Source organism: Myotis nattereri (assembly GCF_964212035.1).
Source record: "Myotis nattereri genome assembly, chromosome: 13".
Lineage (NCBI taxonomy): Eukaryota > Metazoa > Chordata > Mammalia > Chiroptera > Vespertilionidae > Myotis > Myotis nattereri.
In genome coordinates, this window is record NC_138088.1 from 22,696,782 (window position 1) to 22,723,049 (window position 26,268).

Genomic DNA, 26,268 nt, shown 5'->3' on the forward strand with positions numbered 1-26,268 from the left:
AACACAAATAAATTGAAAGTCAGCAAATGAAAAATGATAAACATGAAGTCTTTAAATACAAGAGGATTGAGCACACAATTAGTATCAATAAAGTGGACTTCAAGGCAAAGTGTACTACTAGAGATAAAGAGGAATGTTCCATAATAATGAAAGGGACATCAGGAATACATAACAATTATAAAAATATATGGGCCTAATAATAGTTCTCAAGTACATGAAGCATAAATTGACAGAACTTACAGGCAATTCCATAATTATAACGGTAAATTTCAATATCACTATTTTAACAATAGAACATTTAGACAAAAATCAATAAAATACCTTTACTGTCAACAACCTTTATCTAATTTGGAAAACTACATATAAGTGGAGAATACATATTCTTTTCACATGTTTATGGCATATTCACCAAATTAGGCCCTATGCTAGTCCATACATATCTCAAAATATTAAAAAAATTATCAATACCATACAAAGTGAATTCTCTGACAAACAATGACAATAAGATATCAAGGAAGATTTAAATATCTAAATATTAAATAACACACTTTGAAATAATTCAAGTGAAGACATAATTTGATACTCAGAAAATATTTTTAACTGAATGACAGTGAAAATAAGTTTATCACAATTTGATGGATGTAGCTAAAGTCAGACTCAGAGGAAAATTTATAGTTTTACATGCTTATATTAGAAAAGGAAAACAACCTAAATTAATGACCTAAGATTCTGCCTTAAAAAAGAGGAAGTAATTATGTTGATGTAAGTAGATAAAATGAAATAAGATAAAGTAGATATCAATGAAATAAAAAACAAACAGATGATAAAGAAAGCCAACAGCTCATTATTGGAAGCTGTTAAATATAAACAAAATTAATAAAACTCTAGCTAACCTAATCAGGAAAAAGAGAGGGAATATAGATTATCACTATTAGGAATAAAAGAGGGGTTATTGCTAAAGATTCTATTGGTCTAGATGTTTTCACTGGTAAATTGTATTAAACATTCTTGAAGAAATAACACAAATCATATACAAAGATTTGGTGTTTTTTTTTTAAAAAAAGGAAGTTCCGCCCTAGGCAGTGGGGCCAGGATTTGGTAGCTGGTCTGAAAGAAAATCCTTGAGTGCATCCTTTGTCCTGGGACTGTGCCAGTGGTAACTGTCACTCAACCGCACAGAGTGGGTTGGAGGGGTGGGGGTTGGGGGCGGGGGGGGGGGGAGATACTTGGCCAGCATGGTTCAGTGGTTGAGCATTGACCTATGAATCAGGAGGTTACAGTTCGATTCCCAGTCAGGGCACATGCCTGGGTTGTGGGCTCAATCCCCAATGTGGGATGTGCAGGAGGCAGCCAGCCAATGATTCTCTCTCATCATTGATGTTTCTATTTCTCTCTCCCTCTTGCTTTCTCTCTGAAATCAGTAAAAATAAATAAATAAATAAATAAAATTATATATATATTTTAATGGAGAGGGAAGGATGACTGCCCAAGTGAGGCTAGCATACTTCTAATATCAGAAACTTTTTAAAATACTGTAAAAACAAGACTGGCAATAAGCAAGAATTGTTGAAGATGTTGAATATCAAGAATACTCATATATTGTTGGGAGTTTAAATTGGCAGGGACAGTTTAGTGACATTTTGGCATTGTCTTCTAAAGTGAAAAGTGCATATGATCCAAGAATTACACTCTCAGCAAGTGGCCAGCTTCCTTGTCTTTCCTCTTTTGTTCTATTATTAACCTATAAAATCCCCTTTCCTCTAACATAGGAGATCATTACTTAAGACTTGATGTTGAACATTTCCTAAAGCTTGATTAGACCCTATTTCACAGGAGTAGGAAAGGATAACTAATCAATGCAAGCAAACTTGGTTACTGAGACTATAAATGTCACTTTGGTCCATTTTCTATTTCAATAATTGTTTGAGTATGTGATGCAAAAATCAAGCCAGAAGTGCATTTTAATAAAAATAAACTGGAATTACTTTTATAGAAAATATAAGAAACATCTGTCATATTTTTAATAGTATATTCTAGGTTCAAACTAATAATTCTCTTAAATATTCCCTGCATTAAATGAATGCATAAGCTACCATCTCAGGAAAAATGAAGTCAACACTGAATTTCTATCTTGGACAGTGGTCGGCAAACTCATTAGTCAACAGAGCCAAATATCAACAGTACGACGATTGAAATTTCTTTTGAGAGCCAAATTTTTTTAACTTAACTATATAGGTAGGTACATTGTTATTAACTTAATTAGGGTACTCCTAAGGCTTAGGAAGAGCCACACTCAAGGGGCCAAAGAGCCGCATGTGGCTCGGAGCCGCAATTTGCCGACCACGGATCTTAGAGATAATTGTGTTTATTTTTGTTTTTATCTAAAGTCCACAGTAAACAGAAATCTATCACAAGAAAGTTTAGCAAAATATCTTAAATTGCATTGTTAAATAATATTAAGAATTTCCTTGCATTTTATATAAAGAGAATATATATATAGTGGACTTTTCATTATTTTAAAACTGTCGAGGATGAAATAAATCAACAGTGTCCTATTGCCCTTCTACTGGTTTGGGAAAAGATTTATGTAACAAGGCATTATCTTCTAGATAGAAAGCAAAGAAGATGATGGCTCTTGTTCCTGTAATTAATCATACTATGGTGTAGACCTCTTACACAATGACCACACAATGCATCTAGATATGCATCTTAAATATTGAGGAAAAAATATTAGAGATGATGGGTAGTATATCCTTTTTCTTCTTTTAAGCCCTTATATAGTGAAATAAGGCAAAGTAACAATACATGTAAAACAATGTGTAGCTTTAAAATCATCATAAACAATGCCCAAGTTGAGAAATAGATTATTACTATGACGTATCCATCCATGTATCCTTATTTTTCTTTATAGTTTTACCGCATAAGTATGCATTTCTAAACACTAGAGTTTTACCTGCTTCTGAAATTTATGAAAATATAAAGTTCTATGCCTGGCTTCTTTTAGTCAGTATTACCCTTTTGAGATTCATTTGGGTTGAAATTTGGACAGGAAATAATAACAAAGAGGAACTTGAGCATCATTGCAGATTCCCCATGGAAATCATTGGATTGATTTTTAACAAATGGGTTAAAAAACGTTGGTAATTATTAAGGTTTGTTGGGGCGGGGGTGTGAGAGGAAAAACAGCAGCTCAGGCTAGCATATGCTGTAAATATTTCATGTAAACCTAATTGTTACACTTTGATTTTAAAAAATGGATATATAAAATAAAGGAAAATAATCACAAGAATTTGTATGTTAGAACCATTCACCTGAAAAGATAAAGCCTGAAAAGAAATAATTTCTAATTTCACATAATTTTGAAAGGTATATGAAAGGTGAGCACAGGTTTATCCATGGATGGACTAGAACTTGGAATGCAGCTCTTTGCCCATCAGCTCCCATCTAGATCCAACTCTGGCTCTTCCAAATTCCTGATACCCTTATACTAGTGGTTGTCTCTGTTGCGTTTTTAAGAATTATTTTAAAGGGAAACAAACCTAAAGTTACTGCCACTCACGCTCACCTGCAACTGTTCATGTGAGAAATGACTCAAGAACATCTATGCTAATCACTTGCAATTTGGATCTTGTTTTCTGCCCAAAGTAACATGTGGCATGTCTCTTTAAATCAGGGCTCAATAGTCCTCTCTTGTATCTCAGTTTCTGCTGATCTCAAAGATGATCATCTAACTTTCTGGGCTGTGATTTCCTCTAAGCTAGAAATTACCCAAGTGAATTTCATGGAAAACAGATAACCTGTCTGAGTGAGACCACTCCAAAGATTCCAGCCACCCAGTCATTTTGTTGTGATGCTGTTATTCACCAACAGACAGAAATTTAATGTTGTTTTCATAGACTCCTCACATTTAAGCTTTTATATAAATGTCCTCTCATCCCAAACAGATGATACATTCTAGTTCAGGGATCATGGCTTGTATATATATCCCAGTGTTTTAAAAAAGTAGGTATTTAATGCTTATTTTTGTTACTGGTATTTGTGATGATACTGTTTCTTTTTTCTTCTTCTTTTTGGTGATAATAACAAATAAGAATAAAGAAGGGTAGCTTTCTAAGTTGGAGAGAAAATGGGTTAGTCCATCTACTGAGTTAGTAGGTAAGGAAAGGAAGTATTTATTAAACATCAACCAGGAACTATTATAGGGATTTTAAAGAAGTCATTTAAATCCTTTAGATTGGTGCTTTTAAGTAGTTAAGGTACCTATGGAGGACCTGGGGATCTTGGTAAAATGCAGAGTTTGATTAAGTAGGTCTGCATGGAACCTGAAATTCTGTTTATCTATCAAGCTCCCAGGTGATGCCCGTGGTACTAGTAAGCCTGTGACACTTGAAGCAACAGGTTTTGCACAGGTTATGAGGTAATATAATTATGCCGACAGTGCCCACGGTGGTAACAGTAGTAGTTTATCATACCCCATCTTACTGCAAGGAAAGCCCTACTCTACAAGACTAGTAAGTTAGATACAGTGAGCAACAAATAAAACTGATAAGTTAAGTTGGGGAATAATAAAATAATAGATCTAGAAAAAAACAACCCACAATAATCCAAACAGGTTAAGCCGAAAGAGTGAAGTGCAGTAACTCTCTACACGTGCTCCTTCCCTACCCAGCTAAACACTAGCTGGGATGGATTTTGTTTACCTTCGAACAGTATTGTGACAGAACACATTTCTCTTTTCCTTAAAGCCACAGCAGCTCCTGTCGACAGGAAGCTTCAAGTCAGCGGTTTTCTTTATTCTTTCCATGAGTAGTCTATCCAGTCCCATAGGCAAGTGACATTTTGATAATTATTTAACAGGTTCATCAATACTGTCTCAAATGCCTCATTCAGTGGAGTCCTGTGTCTGTTTGGAAGCCCTCAAGTTGAACTCTCAGAAAAGCAAGCTCTTTCCTTTTGGATGTGTTAGCTGCAACACAACCCCGTTCATAAAATGTGCCGTAGGAAGGGCTACTCAAGCTCAAAGTCGACAGGTCCAGACACAACAGATTTATAAGCAATAAGCTCTGGAGACATATTTCCCCCAGAAATACCAAGTCTACCTATTTTAAGTTCATATTGGCCAATTACCCTAACATTTCTAAGGCCACTATCCTGAACCTGCTCAAATTGGGGCTTCTGACTTTTATAGCAAAGGTATTTCTTTGACCACTGAGCTGGTCTGCCTTACTCTGTTCTCTGAAACAGATAAATTAAATGAAGAGGAAGGGGGAAAATTAAAATGCATGTCACTAAAGGGTAACCAGTGAGGAATTTATTGAGGCAATGGGAACATGGGTGTCTTCACACCCTTCGGGGTGTGTTATCTAATGTTAAAAAAAATATCAGTGGTTGCTTTCCTGAAGGCTGGTTGACTTTGTGATATGACCTGAGAAATGAATTACCTCTTTTGCCCTATGAGAGTACAGTAAAAGGCTTTTAGAGAACCACCTAAGAACATGGTGTTCTCTTTCCTGTGTGTGTGTGTTTTTGTTTGTTGTATTTGTTTGTTTGTTTGTTTTTGGCTTTGAGGAGAATAGTAACCCTTTTTGGTGATTTTAATAAAATCATAGAAAATGCTCCATTTTGAAAGCACTGTGAAAATGGAAATGAATGGGGACCACAAAAGTTTGCCTGGAGTTTATCTCACATAAACATAAATAAAGCAAAGTCTTAATTTCAATGGAAGATCTTCCAAACTTAACAAAACCAGTGTATGGACTGGGTTCTGTGTTATCGCCAGTTTTGCCTTAGCATTCAAGAATGGGGGGCAAGAACTGGGTGAAAAGGGTGAAGGGAGTACACAGTACAATTGGTAGTTATGGAATAGTCACAGAGAGGTAGACTACAGCATAAGGAACACATGCAGTAATAATATCATGATAACCACGAATGGGGCTGGATGGGTATTTGAAGCAGCAGGGAGACCACTCTGTAAAGTACCCAATTTTCTAGCCACTTTGATGTGCAACTGAAACTAATACAGAGTAATATTGAATGTAAACTACAATTGAAAAAATAAAAACTAAAAACTATAATAAGTTACATAATCTATATCTATCTATCTATCTATCATCTATCTATCTATCATCTATCTATCATCTATCTATCTATCTATCTATCTATCTATCTATCTATCTATCTATCTATCTATCTATCTATCTATCTAAAAGCCAAACGACTGGAACGATGGAATGACAGGTCACTATGAAGCACACTGCTGTGGCCAACTGGCCTGATCAGGGCCTGACCAGCCCCCCTCAGCTTCCTGCAGCCCCTCCCCCTGGGAGGCCCCACCCCTGATGGCCCTCCCCACCCCGATTGGGGGCAGGGTCAGCCAGCCAACTGTCTGCAGCCCCTTCCCCCAGCTAGTCCTGCTCCCAAATGCCCCCCCAATCAGGGGCGGGGCCGACCGGCCAACCTCCCATGTTCCCTCCCCGACACCTGCCAGCCCAGCCCGGATAGGCCCACATCAGGGCGGGTCGGCCGACCTCACCTGTGCATAAATTTGTGCACTGGACCTCTAGTGTATAAAATTTAAAAAATAAAATTTCACCTTTAGGTAAAATAAAAGAATATTAAACTTTCAATGTAAGTGAAATCTACACCCTTTGACTCAAAGATGTGGTCTGCTCTTTGTGACTGGGGTCCCAATTCCATTCTTTCTTACTACTGTGGACTATTGGTTTCTATGCTTTAAGTTACTGACCAGGTTTGTACAGGAGATGATTGCTACATTTTCCTCATATGTTGTAAATGCTTTTTTATGACCATTTGTCAAACTCAAGAAACCACTCACATTATTTGGAAAGTGGATACAATTTCTACAAAAGAAAAAAAAGAATCTGCCACACACAACTAAATGAGCTACCCATACTTTGAAATTTCATCTGAGTCTCTTTTTTTCGTAAAAATTGAGTCCCACATAAAATGCTTTGCTTGTAATTTAATCTCGGTCTTTTGCGACTGATAATTTTGCTCCCCTAAAGCATGTCTTCTAAGTCTTTATTTCTATCACTGAACCACCATTAATTGAGTAACTCTAGCCAGAGACTTTGGAACTATTCTTGATTCCTTCTGGATTCTTATCCCTCACATTCAACCAGTCATAAGTCTATGAATTCTGCATGTAGTTATCCCTCCAATCTTGCTTTCATTGCATCTTTAGCCTTAGCTGAGTATGAAGTAATGTAGACTTCTCCCTTCCATCTCTCACCCCGAGAGTTGGAAATAAGGCTGGAAAATCAGAAGGAAGCACAGTGTCTCTTATGTCAGAAAACTCAGTCAGCACATGAATTTCTCTTGGCCTGCATCATGGAGAGCATCCAGTTCTTCCTAATCCATTACATAAAATGGCATGAGCTTCTCCATGGGCTCTGCAGCTGCTAAAAGCCATTGTTGGTTTGTCACCGGAGAAAATGTCCCCCTGTCCTTAGTTTTGTGTCCTACTACTCAATCTAATTTAGAGTCCAACCCCCAGGAATCAGTAGTATTTTATTACTGAGTTCTATACATAGCCCAGTGTATTCAAGTCTGTAATTAAAAACCACAGCCTTATTTATCTTTTACTATGCACGTTATGGCTCGAGCCGGCCCAGCACAAAATAATAGGACTTTAAAATTAAGAATTTCAGGTCTGCATTCAGCAAATAGGGGCTATTTTCCTGTGTGTAATATCATTATTTCTTCCTAGGGCAGTATCTATCAATCAACTCATTTGTAACTGAGAATTCAGATTATTTGTTTGTTTTCCTTAAGAAGCAAACTCACAAAAAGAGTTCCCCTGAATGTAGGTCATTGCTTCTTCAATATGTAATTGTGAAAATAAGTAGTGCATTGCTGGGGCATTTTGCAACAGCAGAGAATGTGCTTCAGCAATTAGGGACTCTGGGTTGTGGAGAGTGAAATAAATATCCAAAACTTTAAAAATCTGTGTGACCAAGAAGTAATCTTCTCCAAGGTAGCAGTACATTATAAGTGATAATGCTAAGAATTACTTGACAGGGAAACATGATTATTTTACCTTCTATTTCCAGAATGAAAATGACATTTTCCTCAATACCCTGACTCTTAATTAAAAATATCAGGGAAGAATTTTTGGTATAATAATACCTTAGGTTTGTATAGTTCATTTATGTTTTCAAATCACTCCCAACATACTTTACTAATTAGTTTGAAATAATTCTATAGGCTTGCCATTGTATTCCAAATGTAAAAAAAGATACAAAGATTGAGTTGCCTGAGCTGTAGCCAAATCTTCTAATTTAAGAAAGTCAACACTATTTCATTCTCAGCATAGATGAAAGGAAGAAGAATAGAAAGTTAGGGGAACTGATGCTGAGAGAGATAAACAGGTGTCAAATATTTTAGGGTTTACAGCCATGCTAAGTACTTATGCATTTATCCTAAAATAAAGAGAGAAATGGGAGATTCCTGAAATTTGTGATTAGGAAGTTTCAGTTTGTATGGAGTAGGTAGGAGCGGAGTTAGAACTACTTCATTTGTCCCATTGGAAGATAAAGTTCACATACAGTAAGGTTGGAGCAGTGGACCTAGTATCTTAGAAGTCAAAGTACTGGGTAAAGCACATTAAGAATATTTCTCTTCTAGGAACCCATTAGGGAGGGAGGAAGGGAGGGAGGGAGAGAGAGAGAGAGAGAGAGAGAGAGAGAGAGAGAGAGAGAGAGAGAACAAGAGGAATGAGAAAGATCCAGCTGATGGTGCTCAGTGGTTAAGCATCAACACATGAACCAGGAGATACTGGTTGGATTCCCTGTCAGGGCATATGTCTAGGTTTCAGGCTCAATCTCCAGTAGGGGCATGCAGGAGGCAGCTGATTGCTCATTCTCTCTCATCATTGATGTTTCTTTCTCCCCCCCCCTTCCTCTCTTTGAAATAAATTAAAATATATTATTAAAAACAAGAACAACAAAGCAATGAGAAAAGGGAGACAGAGCAACTCATCTTTGACTATTTCAACACAATTTGTACTCTATACCCTATATCTTCTTAATAGATCTTGGAAGCTGAGAGATAACATTGCTTATGTGGTCTGGATTTATGTATACTTGTTAGCCTATATTGAATATTTGTGCATGTAGTTCCCTATCAACACCCTTGAAATAATTTTTTTCTGAGTTTATCTTGTCTAACGTTTTCTACCTTAGATAAACAGTAGGAACATAGTAAATATTAATTGACAATGTTAAACCTGCCCTGGCTGGGTTGCTAAGTGGTTAGAACATTGTTGTCCCAGGTTCAATTTCTGATCAAGGGCACATAAGTTGGTTGTAGATTTCCAAGTCCTGGTAGGGGCATATGCAGGAGACAATTAATTGATGTGTCTCTCTCACATCTATAGTTTTTCTGTCTCTCCCTCCCTCCCTCCTTCCTTCTTTCCACTATCTCTAGAAATCAATGGAAAAAAATATCCTTGGTTGAAGATTAAAAAAAAAAGTTAAATTTTCTAAAGTTACATGAATTCCTTTTACCTCATGATTTTAGATAAAACCATGCTGAATCTTCAGAAATTCCAAATATATGGAGAAAATATCCAATTCCAAGCATTCAGACATTGCAAATATATGTTTTTGTTTTGTTTTTACCTTTGCCAACTTCTTATTTTAAAACACATTTTGGCAGTTAATAAATAACTTGCATTTTGCCTTTACTTTGTATAAAATTGGATGTTACATAAAAGTGAACTTTGCAGATGCTTCTTACATAAAATGTCTGTTTTCAAAAAGGGAATTTATTAATTTGGCAATGATATCAAATTAATTTTTAATTCGTCTTCTTGAACTCAAATAATTTGGAAGATAGTCCATATTTTTTTCTACTCCAAATTCTAAACTTATTAAATTCCTCAATGGCAGATTATAATGGATCAAAAAATCTATGTTGTTTCTGCTTTTTCATCATTGGACATTAAAGTATTTTCTAATACCTTAAAATGTCATATATATTATTGGTTTCAGAATTTTTTCTCTTTTATGTCAAATTTTCTCTTACTTTAGTTTTATGTTACAGATAAATCACAAAAATATAGTGTTTTTGTAGATTCTGTTTTCCTTATGTTCATATATTTTTAACCAAGGCACATTTTCATAATTAGCATATCAAAGTGATTGTTGAGCCTATCAAAATTGTAAATTCTTGGTGTACATTTATTTGTGTATATATTGGTTAGATTTCCTACGTATTCTCTGCATTTTTTCCAAAGTATTTGCATGAAGCAAATATTCATAAAATTTCTAATCCTGGCTAGGCAAGTATTAGTTGTTTTAATTACCTAATCTAATTAAAATCTGCCAACAACCTTTGCAATAAACATTTTTATAGCTATCACAGATAAAGAAATTAAGGCTCAGAGAGGAAGCAATTTGTCTACAATCACACAAAATTAATAAGTAATGAAGCTGGATTAAAAGCTGGATCTGACCCAAATACCATTTTAATTTATCTACAAAACCTACTTATTGATAATTTTATTATGCCAAACAATTTATTTGATATTCTTTTAATTGCTCTTTTACTTATTTGATTTAATATGTTGTCCTATCCTAATAATTAGTATAAATGAAAAGAAAATAGTTTGATTTTTATGTGAAATTATTGTTTTTTAAAGATCTTCTGGAGAGCATTATTTTTGCTCTTTATTACATGTTCCATGACCTAAATAATCATAGGTTGAATTTTTCTTCTTTTCTCTAGCAGTATGGATGAAGAGATATGAAAGCTCATATTAGAATTTATATATATATATATACACACACAACTGGTCAACTGCACAACTAGCTGGTAGCTATGACGTGCACTGACCACCAAGGGGCAGATGCTCAATGCAGGAGCTGCAGAGCTGCAGTGACTTGGCAGCTGTGGCTCTCAGCAGGTGACATACCCGGAGCCAGAGAGGAGGGAGGCCAATTCCAGGGTGTGTCACCTGAGAACCACCCTCTCACAATCCAGGACCCCTCGGAGGATGTAGGAGAGCTGGTTTCAGCCCGATCCCTGCAGGCCAGGCCAAGGGACCCCACCTGTGCCTGAATATGTGCACCCGGCCTCTAGTATAAAATAAACATATATGGCTTTCAAAGCCATATACTCCCAGAAATCAACTTTGCTCCTTCCCTGTTTAAAAATTACTTTGACCCCTAGAGCAGGTTATTTCAGTTTCTTATACGTGTATCCAAAGGCAAGGTAATGCCTCATGAGAAGTTCTAGTGTGAGTAATCCTATCCTGCAGGTATCATCCCTTTATGGAGTAAGGAGATTACAACCTGGCGAGGCCAAAGTTGAATGCAGTGTGATTAACTATCTAAAGGTGTGGGAGTCCGTGGCAAATAATGTGTCCACACTGTCTATATATATAAAAGCCTAAGCGACCGAGCAACCAAATGGTTCCTCCCTTCAGCCGTCTAACCTCCCTCAGTCTTTCCCCCTATTCTGGCCAACCTGCTGTGGTGCCTCCCCCCACCAGCTGGTCCCCCCCACCCTGCATCAGCCCCGATCCCTGGCCAGGCTGAGGGACCCCACCCATGCATGAATTCGTTCACTGGGCCTCTAGTTTAATGTAAAGATATGACTATGGAGATTCATGATGACAAATATTGCATAGCTTACTATTAAAATGCAAGGATGATTTCTCATAAATTAATTACAGTGGGGCCTTGACTTACGAGTTTAATTAGTTCTGTGATGGGGCTTGTAACTCAAATTACTCATATGTCAAATCATTAAAGTGAAACAGTGAGACACGTGATGCTGGGCTGATGTTGTGGCATTCACTGTGACATTCGCTGCGCCAACTAGCAGTGGGGTATCTGAACCTGGCTCGTAACCCGAATTTAGCTCGCAACTCAAAGCAAAAAATCGGCCGAGAGATGGCTCATATCTCGAAAAACTCGTTAGTCGTGACACTCGTAAGTCAAGGCCCCACTGTATAATATAAGAGAACACAACAAGAAAAAGATTGGAAAAACTAAGGAAATATGGAAAAACCACCACAGAAAGTGAGAAACATTTGGTAACAAGGCAACATTTCAACAACTAAGAAAGAAATGCACAGAATGGAAGCATTGAATCCGATGTCATTAGCATGGAATTGCTACAATTCCAAAATCATTGAAGTGTTACTCCGAAATGGATATCCTATAAATTCCCCTCACATATTAGCTTAGCTGTATTCGAGGTATCATATATCTAGTTATTTTAATTTTCTCTCCATGCCATGACATTGAGGTAATCAGACATATAGGTACTTACACATAACTCATCTTTTTAATCCTCAAAGTGCTTTTGTTATATTAACTAAGATTTTAAAGATTATTTGTATCAATGCCAATATTAAAATATCCCAGGAAAAATTAAGTTACATAGATTTATTTTCACTTCTTAAGTAATTATTTTCAGAAATCTCTCAAGAGAAGAAGTACATATATCAGATGATAGTATTAAATCTGTATGTTCCTTTATAACTGGTGAAACTGAGCATCTTTTCATATATCTGTTTTCTATTTGTATATCTTCTTGGGAAAAGTGTCTGATTTTCTGCCCATTTTTTAACTGGATTGTTTGTATTTTTATTTTGTTGCTGAATGGTATGAGTTCTTTATATATTCTGGATATTAGCCCCTTATTGGAGGTATTGTTGCAAATATCTCCTCCCATGCTGTTGGTTGCCTTTTTGTTTTGTTGATAGTTTCTTTTGCTGTGCTGAAGCTTTTTAGTTTGATGTAGAAAACAGTATAGTATTTACCATGGGGGTGGGGGGGTGGGGGGGTGGACGTTGAAGACAGTAAAAGGGGTCAAATATAAGGTGGCAGAAGGAGGCTAAATTTTGAGTGATGAGCACAAAATGCGATATATAGAATTATACACCTGAAATTTATATAATCTTATTAACCTAGGTCACCCAATAAATTTAATAATAATTTAAAAAATTTGGATGTTCCTATCTGAAGGAACCTGAGAGGGATCACATAACTCAGGCCCTGATCCCTCGCCCTAGAGCACACATACCTGTAACTTCTGGGGAAATGAAAGAGTTGATATGACTTTGCTGTGGACATAAAACCAGTTTGAAGCAAACTAAGCCTCTAACTTAAGCCCCTTGGCTTCTAATCTAGAATTCCTTCTATAACTTTGCACAAATTATTCAATCTTTTTTTTTTCTTTTTTGCCTCCATTGTCTGACCGGTGAAATGAGAATACTGAAAGGGCTTTTCTCTTTGGATTAAAAGTTTTAATGCAAATAAAATACTTAGAAACTATGCCTGGAAAATTTCAAGCTCTCAATAATGTTAGTCCTATGATTACTACACTGTTTTACTATTTTCAACCAAATTTCAGAAGTGAAATAGAAATATATATATATATCTCACACCAAAAGAAAGGATGGAAGGAGTAGCTTGTCTTCAAAAAGGATGAAGTACTATAGAATGTTTAAAAAGACCTCTTTATCTGGTAGTGCTATTTTCTCTAAGGAAGCAAAGTCAAAGCCTTGTTATCAAGACCAAGTTTAGATAAAATATTGCAGTGGAATCCATGTTCATTTTATCATTTCAGACAATAGGTAGCTTTTTATGAAAAATACATGGTTTGACTGTGGCAAACCAGGCTATGTGGGACCTAAAGTTCATACAATTTTGAGGGCCTTTCTTTAGAAAATAATAGTGAGTATTTAGAATGCAAAAATAAATGATAACTAGTTACTAATTTTTAAATGTTGACAAATACCAACGTTTTACAAAGTCTAGAGAGACAGACTAAAAATCCTAGATATTCTGAATCAAGTTTAGATGATTGAGAGTTTCCCACAGCAAGTGAAGGCATGATGTAATAAAAATGTTCTGATTTAATATAACAACTCAAAGTGATATTGAATGCAAACTGTAACTGAAAAATAATTTTTTAATGGGAAGGAGCTTAGCCTAAAGTATGCTGAGGCCTTTGTCCCATGTCCCGGTAGAAAGGGTAGGAAGCCTGAAGGAGGTAGAATGGGACCTGCTGAAACTAGGCAGGCTTCCACCAGAGGGGCCTAATATCACCAGGCACCAAGGCTGATAGGAGCTAGTTTGAACAGGCCTCTGTGAGGAAGGAGAAATGGAGACCAGTCGGAGAAAGAAGCAGCAGCAAACACAGCCTTTATCAGTGAGCATTGGCAGGAAAAGTTGGGAGAGCAGAAGCCAGACACAAAGAGGAAGGAACCCAGTAGAGGTCTCAGCAGATCTTTGGGTTCCATGTCCTGCTGCTATAATCTTGCTCAAATCCTTTGCTCTCCTTACTTGCTTGACAAAATCCCATTTAATAAATAAATAAATAAATAAATAAATAAATAAATAAAGCCTTTTCTGTAGGGACTAGAGCTAGGAAACTATTTTAAAGGAAACTATTTAAAAGACTATTAAAATTGTCTAGTTAAGATGTAATAAAATTCTGAAGTGTAAAGACACTGTTTCAAAGGCGAAATGACTGACTAGGTGATTCACAGGGTCATGTACACATCTCAACCATCTTATATAATAAATACCTAATATGCAAATTGTCCCCTCCACCAGGAGTTCAACTGGGAATTTGACCAGGGGGTGGGGACGGCCCCGTCCCACAACCACTCTCATTCCTGATTGGCTCCCCACACTCTGATCGGGGGCAGGGTTGGCCCACCAACCTCCTGCGGCCCCTCCCCCAACCAGCCTGGTCCCTCATAGGCACCCCCCTACCCTGATCAGGGGTGGGGCCAGCTGGCCAACCTTCCACATCCCCTCATCCTGGCTGGCCCGATCGACCCTGATCAGGACGGGCAGGCTGGACCCCATCTGTGCACGAATTTGTGCACCGGGCCTCTAGTAATGTAATAAAAATGCCTCAGAAAGCAATACAACTCATGTCAGTCCTGTTTAGCCTGAAGAGGATTGAGGAATGGTCCTTTTTTTCCCCTTCCCTCTAGATATATAGAAAAAATTCCAGGAGTGTGGCATTGGGATGAAGATTTTCTTCTCCCTTAAACAGGGCTAGCTTATCTTCGGAATTTTGTCTGCTTTTAGATTCAAGCTAACTATCAGGAGAACCAGGTAGGATAGAGTTTTATCATAGTGTACAATGTTGAATCAGATAAGCTGGATCAGCAGCAGAACTGCAAATGTCCTTTAAAAATATAGCCTGTCTTATATTCATGTCGCCTTGCCCCCACTGAAGGTTCTTCACCAGGACCACTTTAAAAGTATGCCTCCCTATGAATTTCAACACAGCCACATGTGTGCACAGTTGTTTAATTGCAAGGAAAATTAACCACCAGAGACCAGAGCCTTGCAATATACACAAGCCTACACTGTACGCTAATGGGTTAATAAAACTCTAAAACTGAAGTCAAGGCATACTGTACAGTAGTTATTCCTCAGAGTAGTGTGTGTTTTCTTAGAATTTCATGTGCTCTTTCATAAAAATGAAATAAGAGAATATCAATTAATATTTTCAAGCCACAAATGTTTCCCTTCCTCTACCCCCAATAATTTGTTGGAAGTCATTTAAGTAAAGTTCAGCCTTTAGGTTACTTACTAGAAAAATATTATTTTTATTGTTTCCATGTTATGGTGGTGAAATTTGAATCCTGTGTCCAACATTCTGCTACACTAACGAGGCCTGTTTTCCGATTTCAAAAGCAATTTTTAGTTCTCATTATTCTTGATTCTACTACATGTGACCTTTTGAAAAACTTCTTTCTCATATTGATCTTTAATATCTCAGTTTTCTACCTCCTTTGTGATGGTTCTTTTTCTCATCTCTACCACTTCCACTTTGTGGATACTTTGCAAAGGTGTTTTTCTCCTCCCTCTGCCCATTGTATCCTTTGATTTTCTTCCAACTCTAATACTATGGCCTTTCTGCTAAACATTTCCCAGCAGGTGAGGTTATTCTCTATCTCATTTCTGGGTCATTTCATGTGCTATTGTTCCTTCCCAAAAGGATATCACCTTATACTAATGTCTACTTATTTTTCAACTTTCAGTACATCGGGGCATCTTTCCTTACGGAGCTGGGTACCTCTCCCGTGTATTATAGAGCATCCTGTGCTTCCTTTTACAATAGCCCTCATGTTATAGCATGTATTATATGCTGCAGTGGGTTTCAGTGCAGGAGGCCCACCAGTGGCATCACTATCGTCTGGGAACTTGCTATAAGGGCAAATTATCAAGCCGCGAGGTGATTGGACTGAGTTAGAAACTAGGGTGTGGCTTCATTTATGCTGTGTTTTCACAACCTCTCCAGGTGATTCTGATCCAGGCCAGCTTTATAAGAACCACTGGGACGTTGCATTTGCCTGTTTTCCCCTTGATTGTTCTACTAGATTGTGGCCTGTCTTAGAAACTATGGTGGCATCATCTTCATTGTGATGTCCTTAGTATCCAGTGCAGAGACAAAGTTTTTATGAGCTCCAATTTCAGCTCTCTGATTGCTCTCTATGTAATTTGTATGGAGAGCCAAGAGTCATTTCAAAGTCAACATCTAGTACCCCTCAGCAACGCTATCCTCCAAAACAATTGCACACATCTGGCTCTACTCCCCTTACTGACAAAAACAAACAAACAAACAAACAAAAACAAACAAACAAAAACTCTCCCTCCTCTCCATTAGTCATGGAGAGGCCTTAGTAATCATCTCTCTTTGAAGAATAACTTCATTTATCCTGAGTATACAGCTAAAACATATCCACTATAGAAAATCTGAAAAAATCAGTTACACACACAAAATAATTAACACCTGCGTGATATTTTTGGCAATAATTAACCTGCTCTCATCCTCCTTTAGTTAACTGAAAGTCCCATCAACACCTTTTGATTGCCTCCACCATTGCAGTGCCTCTTTTTTTAACCTACTTCTATTACCTACTTCGTAGCCTTCTATGCCAAAATAATTTTCCTAAAGTGTAATTCTGAGTAAAGTGCTAAAAAGTCCGCATGACCCTCCAGTGCTTCCAAATAAGACCACAGTCTGGAGTAGACAGTCAGGGACTCCTACAGGCTCTAGGAGGGACTGCTTCCCATTCTCACAGCATGTCCCCTGTTTTCTAACCTTTTGAATCTTGCTACTTCCCTGTCCCAGCATTCCTTCTCACCAGTGATTTTACTTAAATTTCCATTTCAATTTTGCTAAAATTGCAAACTTCTTACCTTAACCACCACTCTACTCCTTATCCCTCTCTCTACTCTGTTTTTTTATTTAGTTCTTATAGCCATCTAACAGACCATCTATTTCATTTGTTGAACTTGATAATTGACTGTCATATAAAGTTGATCAAGACAATGAGTTTTGCCTGTATCCTGTTCATTACCATATCCCTAAAACTTGAGACAGTGCTGGCTACATAAAAGACACTCAAAATGTATTTGAAATATTGACTGACACATGAATGAACAAATGAATAAATAATGACTATCTCCTGTGAAAATTCAACAAGTCCTCAAGGAAGTCAGAGCTCTTACTGTTTCTGCTGAAGGTGAACTCTGTTCTCTAAAGACTACAAAACTGTTATTTGTACTCATGACATGTACTACATACTGAATTGAGTTATAATTATATGTTCCCCTTCTCGTTGAGGAATATACAAATTCCTTAAAGGCAGATATCAATTATCTTTGTATCTTTTGTAGTTCTTAATGCACTGGCAGGTAATAAATAGTTCCTAAAGTAATTATTGTCAAAAGAAAAGAAAATAATTACCAAAAGCAAAAAGGGAGTTCCCTGTGAGGACATTTTAGCATTTTTCCTGTTGCTAAAATTGAATGTACCTATCTTCTTAAGAATAACTGTTCCCAAAGAAATCACTATGTGAACATTCCACATCTTTACAGGTTATTAATGCTGCACTTGCTTTGGCTGCAAGACCCAAAAGTCAAGTGGTCAAAAAAACCATGGAAATGTACAAGTGCACGTGGGAGAATCATATCCATGTCCTCACAGAAGCTGTAGATGACATTACAAGCATTGATGACTTCCTTGCTGTATCTGGTATGTTTTTGATTTTTTAATTTATACATTTGCTCTAGTCAATTTTCTGAACCAGAAAAATACTGCATCTAATTAATTTTATGCAATATAATGAGGCATTCTTATTGCCAAGTGCTGCTACGTATGCTCTATTCTTAGTAATAAGTCTCATGCCTTGTGATCCTAAAAGGAACTTCTATTCTTGAGCAAAACATAATTAAAAATAGTAGGTGGAAATCTTAGGCATATCCTGTTTTTTTCAAATAAATCATCAGTTTCTCTTCTTTAAAATATTGGTATGTCTTGATTTCCCTGCATTTCTTTTCCAACCAAAATATCTCTACACTCAGAAAAAAAAAAAAAATATATATATATATATATATTACATATATATTTGTTTGATACCCAATGTGTACTTCAACTACCAGCGTATATGTTTGAATAATGGTGATGTGAAGGATCCAATAAACTAGTCTAAACATCTGACTACATCAGGAACAGAGAGGCCAAGCCCAGGTGATTCTCATCAGGACGATTCTCACCGCAGGCTTGTGGAATTGCTCCCAGAAAGCCATATTCTCAGACGCATAACTCAGGTTTGACTATACTGTTCTAACAGCAAATAACTAAAGGCTTTTTAGTTTTTTTAATTCTCATAAAAATTAAGTCTTTCCTTAAAATAAATTATACATTTATTTGAGAAAGAGATTTCCTTGAAATGTGATAACATGCTTTTTTACAAACCAAATTCTTAGGAATTTCTAACATCATTTTATCTTTTTAAAGTTTTCCAATGTATGTTGTCTAACTTGTTGAACTCGTTACTTTTACCTGTGTGTATATATTCATCCTGAACAGTAGTTCTAGAAACCTAGTGTGTTTTCAAGATTCCGTAATGAAAAGAAAATGTGTGTTAATTATTTTAAAATTGGTTTTATTTCTGTAGTGTGAAAAACTTTGCAAATAATAGAAAATGTATAGGAGAAAATATTAACATCCCTTGTTCCCCTATTCAGAAATAACAACCACTGGTATCTGATTTATGTCCATCCATTTTATATATATAAAATTATTTGCCTTTTTACACATAATATTTGGCTGAATTTTACCACATTAGTATATAACATCAAAAATAATTCATTTTTCTCCTTTTGTTAGCATTTAGATAAATTGTAATTTATTATTATGAACATGCTATGTTAAGCATATTTTTGTCTATTTGCAATGTGAATCCATTCAACATTTTATATTAGGGCAGTCTTTTGCAAGTGAGCTGTTCAGTGCTAGGTTCTTTATTTCAGGTAGTTCTTTTGGTTACAATGAATGGAACCTGCTGATGCTACTTGGTGTAAAGGCACTTTTATTGGTATACTGATGGCACAACAGGGAGACCCTCCTGAACACACAAGAACAAGAACCGTAATTGGCCAGGTCTTGCATAAGTAGGGAGGCCGGGGTCTAAGTTACTCTTTGGGTCCTTAGAGCAGGAACCCATGGTTTTGCTTTTTAGTGCTGGATTCACCTGACCTAGCAACCTTCATAGTATGCTACTTTCCATAAACACCTTCAGTGTTTTAGAATATTTTGCCTGCATGTAACAGAAAATGCATATGCAAGTTGCTTAAAGAATAAAAACCTTCCTTTTATCTAACTAGATGTTTTAGGTAGTTGATTCTAGACTTACTAGCCCTAGGATAACAGAAAACTTGGATAGGAATAAAATCCAGGTATGTGGGGGAGTATCTTATCACTAACATTATTTAGAATTGTTTGTACAGGGAGTAATAAGAAATGGATTAATATGTAGTTGTTTCATTATTGTTTTAAATTCTCTACAGAGATGCACACCCCTATTTTCTATACTGGGGTGGACTGTTTCTACTGTGCTGTTTTTGGATGCTCAAGTTGGTAGTGGTTTAAGGTTATTAATGACCTATATAGGCATCTCTGGATTTTATTGAGCTTCCCTCATGGTTTAATCTCAAAGCATTATACCTCAGAGCATTACACAATCTACCTAAAACAGGAAGAAAAGTGGATTGTTGGCTTGAACCTGTCAAGAAAGAAATCGTTCCTAGATGCCTTCCATAAGACTTTCTCATACTTGTTATTGATTCGTCCTGTACCTTCTCCTGGGCCAATCACTAGCAAAAGCAAATGTGTTTCCCATGATGGCCTTACAGTGCTGATACATGGTTAACCCACATGACTGGGGACCAGAGAGAGTGGTATCCTAATTTGCAGCATTTGCTGATTTCTGTGGCATAAATACTGCCACGTTGACAATTATCAAGCTACCAATGTGATGTCATTGAACTCTGAATTGGGAAGAAGTACATAAAAACAGCTCTTGTGACCTGGTATAAACAGATTCTAGCAGACCACTGGGCTTATACCAGTCATAATTCAACCTTCCTGACTAATCACTTACTGTACAAACAACATCAAAAGTTTTATCTGCAGATAAGAAGGGAAAAATGGCTGTTGACTAAATAACAGAATATGTTTGTCACAAACACTGAGTGGCATCCACTGCTTTATCAGATTTCTGTGCCTTCATTAGCTTACCTTGTAGTTAGCATGAGCTCCAGTGGTGTTTTTTGTTACATCATTACTTTTCAACATCTGTTCCTACAGATAATGGCATCTTCTCTCAAAATCTTCCCAGTCAAATACATAAGAAAGAATATAGCTGGGTCCAAATATCTTTATAGTTCTAAGGCTAGATCCTTAGGACCAGGCTAGAAGTCCTAAGTCTAAGACCATAGGCCAACCAATGGGTGGGTTACCTTTCTTTCACTTGGCTAATTATAGTTCAAATTTCTGTGATGGGGGCTGCCCCAATCTGGTAGCTTTTGTGAGGTGCAGATTTTCTTAGAAAAAGTTGCAGATGTGATCAGCAGTGAATGACTTTTCTGGTACTACTTTATAATGATCTTTTATCGCATGTTGTTTTTATTCACAGACATCTGGTTCTGCAATTTTCCAGGTAGAACAATAAACAAGTTAGTTCATAGAGCATCTAAATTGTGAATTACCTAGAAAAATATTATGTTTTCAAATTTTATAAACTTCTTTTTCATGGGCTTTCTTTCAGTAGATAGAAATACTCAGTTCTGTTTTTACATATAAGTAAAGAATAAGGATCCCTAAAAGACTTCTATTTCTCCTGAGTCAGTTATAAAAAATTGTGGATTCTCAACACACCAGCTCTCCACAATAAAATATCGACCAAATGACAGCTTAAAATTAGTGAGAAAATATTCTTAGACTTCATTATTTCATTGTCATTAGAAAAGGTAGAGATCACACTGATAAAATGTTTACCTTATAATAATGTTTTATATTGTCCAATATTGACTGTAGGGTCAATAAGGGTACTTTTGATACCAAATGTCTTTTATTTATCTATTTCAATTCCAAATATAGAAATATCATTGATGATTTAAAAATTGTATGTTTATATAATCACCAAATTTCTCATGATACACAATCAAAATGCCAATATTCAGAGCCATTTGGGGATTTTTTGTTCTCTGCGATATGTAGAAAACTCCAAATACAAGTGCAATCAGTTCTTTCTTGAAAATAATAAGGAATATAGCCACCTAACCAATTTATTATATATTTTGAAACTTTATATGTAAAATTATAATGAAAGAGTAAATCTATACCTACTTGCAAAAGCAAAGAGATGTTTGGCAAACTGTTCTCTGACATCCAGTTGTGCAAGAGACTTTTTATGGTTTTGTGTTATTTATGTGAGTGTCATTCCACCAGTAATTAGAAAAAACTCTTCAAAAGGCATTGGTCCCCAAACTTTGTGTTCCATCACTGATAATGGAGCTTATCCCCACATCATTCACTATGCTTTTTATCACTCTCTGACAATGCATGTAACAAAACACCTGTCAGAAAATCACTAGTCTGAAGATTCTTTGATCACGTCAGAGTTTGTCTTCTGCACAGACAGAAGATATACCTATGTGATGAGATTTAAGCAGCTCTGTCTTTTCAGCCTGCCCTGCCGCCTGAAGTCTCCACCATTAGTAATGCATTTGTGAATATAAAAACATTTCATACCTCTGTTTAAGACACAAATTTGGAAGAGGTAACATCTGGTTCAATTGGCTTTTTGAACCATTGCATTAGTTGACTCATGGTGAACAATAATCTCAAATAACTGTTTAGAAGAAGTGAACTTGGATAGAAGAGAGAATGATTTGGACCATAAGAACTATTGAACCATTGCTGCTAAGAAGTAAGGAAATGTGAGGCTTGGTGAATATTTGCCCTTTTAAAAAACTTTATTCCTTCCTTCATTAATTAAAAGATGTTGCATAATTTTAAGTGTTGAACACTATGAATGGTATTGGCGATTTAATAATGAGTAAAAGTTACTAGAAGAGATAACTTGCAAGAGAGCTGTGAGAATGGGGATTATTGGAGAGAGGGGATCACAGGATGAATAGAGAACGCCACTGGCATAGTTTGGAATTTTCTAAAAGAGAGATTGACCATTTATTGATTAGAATTAGCACTGCTGTTCCCTTATTGTAAAGGTGTTTTCACTTTAAAGATACTATCATATTGATACTTGGTGAATTATAATATTGGAGGATGTTTGAGGATCTTTATTCCATGTCCTAAATTTCTCTTTATGTCCACTTTCCTCTATATCCACTGCTATTATTCCAGGTCAATCCATTATCTCTTACTTGAATTGCCATATAATCTTTCCAATTGAACCTCCTGCTTCCAGAATTTTTCTTGAAGGCTTTCAATAGGTAATTTGTAAGATTGATTTTGGGGGCTTATGTATTATGCTTTCATTAACTGTCTTCAGCCTGGAATTAATATTTTTAAAATCTTCAAATTATGACAAATAACTTAAATCATTAATTTTCACAATGTTCTACGACCTTGACTTAGTGACACAAAGATAACTGACACTGTCATCAAAAGTTCACTAACAAAAGCCTCTGTGTTCATGACATTGTAGTAAACATGATCTTTGGCTTCTACAAAGTTATATATAAGTCATTTAACAAAGGAAAATAAAAATCAATAGATTTTCAATTTTTTTTCCTACCTTAGTACCACATAAACACATAATAATATTAGAAAGATTAAATTTTTAAATTAATTGCACACATGCTAAGTACTATTAAATCCCAACATAATGTTTATGGAATAGGTGTTGGGATAAAAGATGACTAATACAGTATATATCTATGCAAAGATAAATTACATAATATAATTATAACTAATTATCATGCATTGATTTATATATCTCTTCAACATACACCTACTGAAATGTTAGTTGATTAAACGCATCAAGGCATGAAGTGTTTCAATATTCAGATGCATGCTTTTAAAATTGAGATTTGAAATCTTATTCTGCAACAATAAATTGTTATAAGTGTATTGAATATCAACTATAGGCAAGTCAGCATGCTGGGAAATGGGGGAAGATGTAAAAGAGGAAAAGGCATAATGCTTGCTTGCAGAGAACTCATAATCTAGTATATATAAAGCAGTTTCCAAAGAATTCTAATAGCCATATGAACAAAATGCTGTGCAATGAGTGCTGCTGGAATGTCAGGTATCGGGGGAAGCATAGTGGTTAAAGTACATAGTGGTTGAACTGAATTGTTGAATTGAACCTTGAAAAAATTGGAATGGCATCACAGAAAGATAAAAGCATGTGAACGTGTGCTTTGTTTGAGAGAGCCGTTGGCCACTACCTCAGGAACTGAGGGTACATCTGGATTGGTACTGGGCTCAACAGTCAACAGGTGCCATAATATAAAGTCTTGAACATTTGTAGGAGAATGTAAATGGTCTAAAATTTTGACGAGAAGTGTCATAGAGTGCTGAAACCCATTCTGATAGAAGTAGATCGTGTAGTGCTCAGTAATGCTTTAATTGCTTTTGGAAGTGAAAATAAAATAAACTCAATATAAAGCAGGTGTTCCCTCACTTTCTCAACCCCACCTCCAAGAAATTAAAACACAAGACTGGCACATCCAAGATGTGACAATAGGAAGATGAGGGGAGAGCCAGTTTGATGACTTAAACCTAGCCCAGGCTGAGTCACCCAGGTGTCCATTTACCCAGCAAAGAAGCTCTTCATCAGGAGAGTCCGGTGATGACCTGCAGCCAGGATCTTCTGTGCCATTGGCTCAATTGCAGAGACAGTCTTGTGGTTGTAAGGTCGTTTTCTGCCTTCTCTGTGATTACATTTACATTTTAATGTGGTAGTATATGGCTCAGTGATCATTGTGGAGACTGCAGAGAAATTATACACACAGCTTTACATAAGTCATGGAGAGACAGGGAGAAAGTGTGCATTCAAAAATGATTGAGTAGGCTTCCCTAAAGCAATCCATTGTTGCTCTATTGGTAATTATGTTTTGAATTACTGCCTGTACTTACATGACTGAAGAGTAGTTTGGGCATGTGAACTGATATTTATCATGCAGCATTTCGTGTACTAACAGGCAAGTTCACTTAAGATGCCCTCATTTGAATGAACAATAGGTATACTGCAGGACTGTTGTTTGAATATTATAGATTGGATCTTGAGAAAAGCCATAATTAGAATTCCTTATTTTGTAAACTTTTCCAAAATCAGCCAGAGTTGAGAATTTTTAGCAGAACTTTAAGGTAGAGCTGGCATAATCATCAATAATCTCACTGATAAAATTAATAGCATACAGGGCTTTTATTTTAGTCTTGTATAAAAAGATAATAAATAATTCCTAAATTTTGCAGATGTACTTTGTAAGTTATGTACTTACAAAGGCTAGGAATGATAAAATAGATATTTCATAAAAAGCTTTAAAAAATTATCTCAGTGAGTATATACAGTATTAATAACTATATCGCTTGCCATAGCCAGATATATTGAAACTTTCAACAAAAACAAAGACTCAAAGTGAGTCTTATAATTTCATTTGTATTTAATTAATTCTGGGCAGTGTGTCAACTCTAAGCTCATGCATTTAATTAGTGTAATTTGGGAAAATAAAAAGTCTTAACATGGTGAACCTTGCAGGGCATTTTATTATTTTTTATTTTTAAAAATATATTTTTATTGATTTTAGAGAGGAAGGGAGAGGGAGAGAGACAGAAACATCAATGATGAGAGAGACTCATTGATCAACTGCCTCCTAAGAGATCCCTACTGGGGATGGAGCCTGCAACCTGGGGAATGTGCCCTGACCAGGAATCCAACTGTGAACTCCTGGCTCATAGGTTGATGCTGAATCACTGAACTACACTGGCCAGACATTTTATAGATTAAATGAGAGATTAAAAGGAAAGTTTCTTCTTACCATACAATATTCCCCCACCTAGGAATGAGGCCAAGACGTGCTTCTGAGCATTCTGAAAGACCAAACACTTCAGCTAGAGATAAAGAGTTTTTAGGCAGAAAAAGCAGGATGATCCCTACCTACATGCCAAAGGTTGTCCATTGGGCCTACACCAAAGCATGGCTTGGGCTACTCATGCAGGTGCAGATACAAGATCTGGAAGTACGAAGCCATGTACATGAGATTGCAAGTGTGTGTTGGCATTGATTTGGGGACTTTGATAGCATCCTGGGACCTAGTAACAGAACAATAGAACCCTCTGCTTACAGAGTGGTTCTAGAGCCTGTGCTGTGAACATTCTATGCATATTTGAGAGTGGCAGCTAAGAATTACATTCTCACAAAAGCACATGTCATTCTTACTAAAATGTCACCATTAAAAGAACTCATAGATTAAACATCAAGACAATGGATTCTATCTCTAGGGAAACACAGAAAGAGAAGATTGGAGGGGTTTAAGTGCTTAAGATGTAAAAGTCTTCCATTTCTTTCCAGTTCTATCATCTTTGGGAAATAAATTAACCATTGATCACTAAATGCCATTCTGTAAAATGTTAATAGCGATATCATTTTGCTGTGGTCTAAATGTTTGCATCCCCCTCAAATTCACATGTTGAAACCCTAGTGTCCAATATGAAAGCATTACACGGTGGGACCCTTGGGAGGTGCCTCCTAGGTCAGGAGGGTGGAATCCTCATGAATGGAATTAGGTTCTTATAAGAGACCCCTCAGAGATTCCTAGCCCCTTCCACTATATGAGAGCAGAGTGAGAAACCCACCAGATGTCAACCATGAAGAGGGCTCCCCCAGATCACAGCTGTACTGGTGCCATGATCTTGGACTTCCCAGCCTTCTGAACAGTGAAAAAT

General features: G+C 36.4%; 1 protein-coding gene across 1 annotated transcript in view; it reads left to right on the forward strand.

Annotated features, from left to right (window-relative positions):
- CTNNA3 (catenin alpha 3) overlaps window positions 1-26,268 on the forward strand; it is a 1,265,562-nt gene that overhangs the window by 824,836 nt on the left and 414,458 nt on the right. Inside the window, exon 11 of the mRNA XM_081105050.1 lies at window positions 17,886-18,042. Coding sequence (XP_080961176.1) covers window positions 17,886-18,042 — 157 coding nt within the window. The remainder of the gene's footprint in view (window positions 1-17,885; window positions 18,043-26,268) is intronic.